Below are 3703 nucleotides of genomic sequence, written 5' to 3' on the forward strand. Positions count from 1 at the left end.
TGTTGGAGCTTGGTCTTTGATCCAGGTGGTGCAGTTTGTCTTCTATTGACTATGCTTAAGCCATCGGAATCAGGAGGACTTTGAGTTGAGAAGTGGATGCCACAGTGTGGGAGTCTTTGATCTAGGAGGGACATTAATGTCATTTGTGCTTATTGGCTTTTTGTGGTGACTACTGGATGGCATGAGGCTCTTGTTAGATTGGTAGAAGGCATGAATGCCTTACTTTCAAGGGGGATGGCTAATATGACATGGTTTTTTCCTCCTTTCCAATCCATCTCCTCGTGGTCCCAAACCCTGGGAGCCCCTCTCAAATTAGTACACATGCTTGTTTTGTGGGCTGTTGTGAGCTCTATATATAGAAGGCAGGAATAGAAAGAATCTTGACCACCACTCTTGGCCCGGCCATTAGGAGCAAGAGAGACAAGGAAGATAGGCATCCCTTAGGGAAGCTCTACAACGTTGACACAAACAAGAAAGGTTATGAGGATGTGCGGCGCTAAGGAGGACACCAAGTGTGGTGGTTTGGTTATTGCTCTTAGCCCGCATCGGTCTGGGTTCAAATTAAAGGGTTATCCAACCAAAGATGGATTCAAAAGTCAACTACGAGCTATAAACATACAATGCATGGTTCCAAAGCATGTGCTCACAAATAAAACTAGATAGTGACTTGTAGTTACCACCACAATTGCCTTTTAACGGGCGTCTTGGCTGTAAAATACTTGCAAAGTTTTACAATGCTCACCAAAAATTACACTAAAGTACAAAAAAGCTTGCTATACCTCACCAAATCCATCAATTTAGAAGGGCAAGGGTGCCTGTCATCAAAAATCAAGCAAGGTATATCAAATAGTACACTGCAAATTACAAATACCAATGCATAGTCCAGAACATTGCTAAAAAGCATGTATTATGTGGGATGCTTTTAGTAGTCAATTATGTAATATTTCACAAATTTTCATTTGACTACGAACTTTTTTCCCACCTTGTCTATTGCTCTAAGTAGCAATGCCTCTTCTTCAAGCGGTAGTAGATCAGCTCGTTCCCTTAACTCGTTGAGCATATCCAGCTCCGGCTTGTGGATATAGTCATCCACAGTTGGGTCAATGGCCTCGATGTCAGGGTTGAGGTCTTGATCCACACTTAGTTTTTCCATCTTCAGTAATAAATATCCTGATAACACTCTCAAACGATGTACTTTGGCATGTTTAAGCATGGTGTTGAGTTTGAGTACTAGTTCCTCCACTGCCTCGGGAGGCGCTCTCTCCATGCTTTCCTTGCTCGAGCTTACCAAGCTGACAAGCGCTCTTACAAAAACTAGAGATCTGTAATTAGAGAGCATCCACAAGAAAAAGAAAAAAATAAAGGTTCGACAATTGTTTCTAGAACTTTACAATTTTAATTGCATATAAGTTTTTTATATGCAGAGATATTTTATTGAATTAACTTGATGCCATTAAGAGGTGCACTGACCGAGAGTTGGATGGCTCCACCCCGTCCATCAGAGTGGCCAGAACTGTGGTGTTGTCGCTGCCCATGCTCTTCAACACCATACGAGCATCATGCTTGGCTAGGGCGTTAAAGCTTTCGGCCGCTGCCCAGCCCACTTGCCCAGGCCCCAGCTTATCCGCCAACTTGGTGAGCAATGGTGTGGGCAGCCACTTGACGTACCGCAGCTTCTCCAGTGCCCAGAAGCTCACCACGTTGGCTGCTGCTTGCTGCACAAACGCGTTATTATGATCTAAATAGGTCTGCAAGAAATCAACCCCTTGGCGATGGGCTTGCATGTAATGCAAGAGCTCATTGTAGTGCTTCTGCACAGTAGGCGGTTGGACATTCCTTTCAAACTGCTTCCCCAACACCTTAAAGGCGAAATCAAAAAATTCAAAATCCTCTGCTCGAACGATGCCGTTTTCCAACGTTTTTTGCAGGATCTCATCATAATAGCTTTGGATGCTTTGTTCCGTCTTATCAAACAGGAGGATAAGGAACAAGATTGAGGAAACCACAGCTGCTAAGCCTACGGCAGCGTTGATGAGGGCCAGGATGTAGAAGATCTTGAGAGAGACGAGGAGATTGCGTACATCAGAGTCCACTACCCTTAACAACCTGATGATGGGCAAGACAATGCTGGGCGAGATGAAGATTGTCTGGGCGATTTGGGAGAGCACTCGCACTTTTCTCGCCAGGCTGGGCTGGTTGTCGTCTTGCTTAAGACGGGCGGGGTCTTGGGTCAGCCTTACCAGGGCTTTCCTTGTAAGCCTGCTGAAGAAGATTGCAAAAGCTAGTCGCCCGGCTTCGAGAAGCAGCAAGGCGGTCACAATGCGGAAATCCGCAGGGTCCAGGAGGGTCACAAAGCCCCCCAACAGAACCACGGTAGCCCAGGTGAGATTGGGTTGAATCTCCCTCTCCATGATGCAGGAGGCAACAGTTGAGGCATAGAGGTACAGTCCAGTGGTCCATGCTTGCCTACTTTACCCACTGATATTTTGCATAACGATTGATATTTTACCATACAGCCTGCAATATGAAACATGACGTCTCCCTGCTGCTGCTAGTCCAGTCGTCCACGCTTGCCTAGTTTTTATTATGGTTCCAGCCTCCCTCCCCAACATCCCATCAACAATTCGTCCACGCTTGCCTAGTTTTTATTATGGTTCCAGCCTCCCTCCCCAACATCCCATCAACAATTCGTCTTTTAGCAAACAAGTCTCCCTCCCCAACATCCCATCAACAGCTGGCTTGGTCATGACCATTTTGCCAACAAGGAGCTTGCTTTTTGACGTTCACACATATGAGTGCATGGTGCATGGGCATTCAGGCAATGGCCAAATGGAAAAGGGAGGCCAGCCGGGTATGAGTGCATGGTGCACGGGCCAAATAAAAATTGATCATTAACATACAATGGACATAGAGTCAGAATTAGCTAATGCATTAATAACAACATTGATCAAGTTTCTTACGGCTACCTACGGTAATAGCTATGTAGGGGCATCCAAAGGTTCTTACGGCTACCTATGGTAATAGCTATGTAGGGGCATCCAAAGGTTCTTATGGCTACCTATGGGTAATAGCTATATAAGAGCATCCAAAGGTTCTTATGGCTAGCCACCTATGAATCATAGCATAATAGGGGCATCCAAACGGCCCCATTGCCACCTCATTGTTTCCTCAAAGGCCACCTATGCACCAACACCTCAAGTAAGCGATGGGAGGACCTAATCATCATGTCCACATGATAGCCTTTGGCTTTCGCTTCTTATTGTGCTAAATCAAGTCTTGGGAGGAAGCTCTCCCACAAATCATCGCACAAGTTTGCGGTGCCTTACCCATGCCCTTCCCTCTTTCCAATGAAAAACATTATAATGTAAGATGTGGTTGGGATGGGCCATTATATGGCACACCAAGATGGTTCATGTGAACTCGGAGGGGGTCACATCGCACCAAGATGAGCAAATAGGCCACAATGCATTGAATCGCCATGAGCTTGGTTAGGCTATGTCACCTTGGCCTCCTCGATATGGAATAATGGGGTTATAGGGGTGTGCATATTAGTGCATTCGTCTTCTACTGAAGCAAATGGCATGATTAAAAGCAAGAAGTACAAATCAAGTAATATGAACAACAATGTTTTTAAGACACTCTCAAAGGCATTACAAGGACCTCCTAGAGAATGTTTTTAAAGACACTCTCAAAGGCATTACAA

The 3703-nt window shown here is 45.3% G+C and overlaps 1 protein-coding gene across 3 annotated transcripts; it reads right to left on the minus strand.

The window, feature by feature from the left end:
• Positions 1-939: 939 nt before the first annotated feature.
• LOC147624150 (uncharacterized) lies at positions 940-2454 on the minus strand. Of its 3 annotated transcripts, none has more exons than XM_086819886.1 (2): positions 1471-2454; positions 940-1304 (listed from the first exon to the last, which is right to left on the minus strand). In XM_086819886.1, exons 1-2 carry the CDS (start codon positions 2409-2411, stop codon positions 956-958), a joined length of 1290 nt encoding a protein of 429 aa, XP_086676012.1. In that variant the 5' UTR covers positions 2412-2454; the 3' UTR covers positions 940-955. The 3 variants fall into 3 exon arrangements, with proteins under 3 accessions (XP_086676012.1, XP_086676011.1, XP_086676013.1); XM_086819885.1 differs by having other exon boundaries at positions 940-1322; positions 1471-2450; XM_086819887.1 differs by having other exon boundaries at positions 1062-1314.
• Between the last annotated feature and the right edge of the window lie 1249 nt (positions 2455-3703).

This window comes from Cibotium barometz, chromosome 25, assembly GCF_041138505.1.
Source record: "Cibotium barometz isolate CiBa-2024 chromosome 25, ASM4113850v1, whole genome shotgun sequence".
NCBI lineage: Eukaryota > Viridiplantae > Streptophyta > Polypodiopsida > Cyatheales > Cibotiaceae > Cibotium > Cibotium barometz.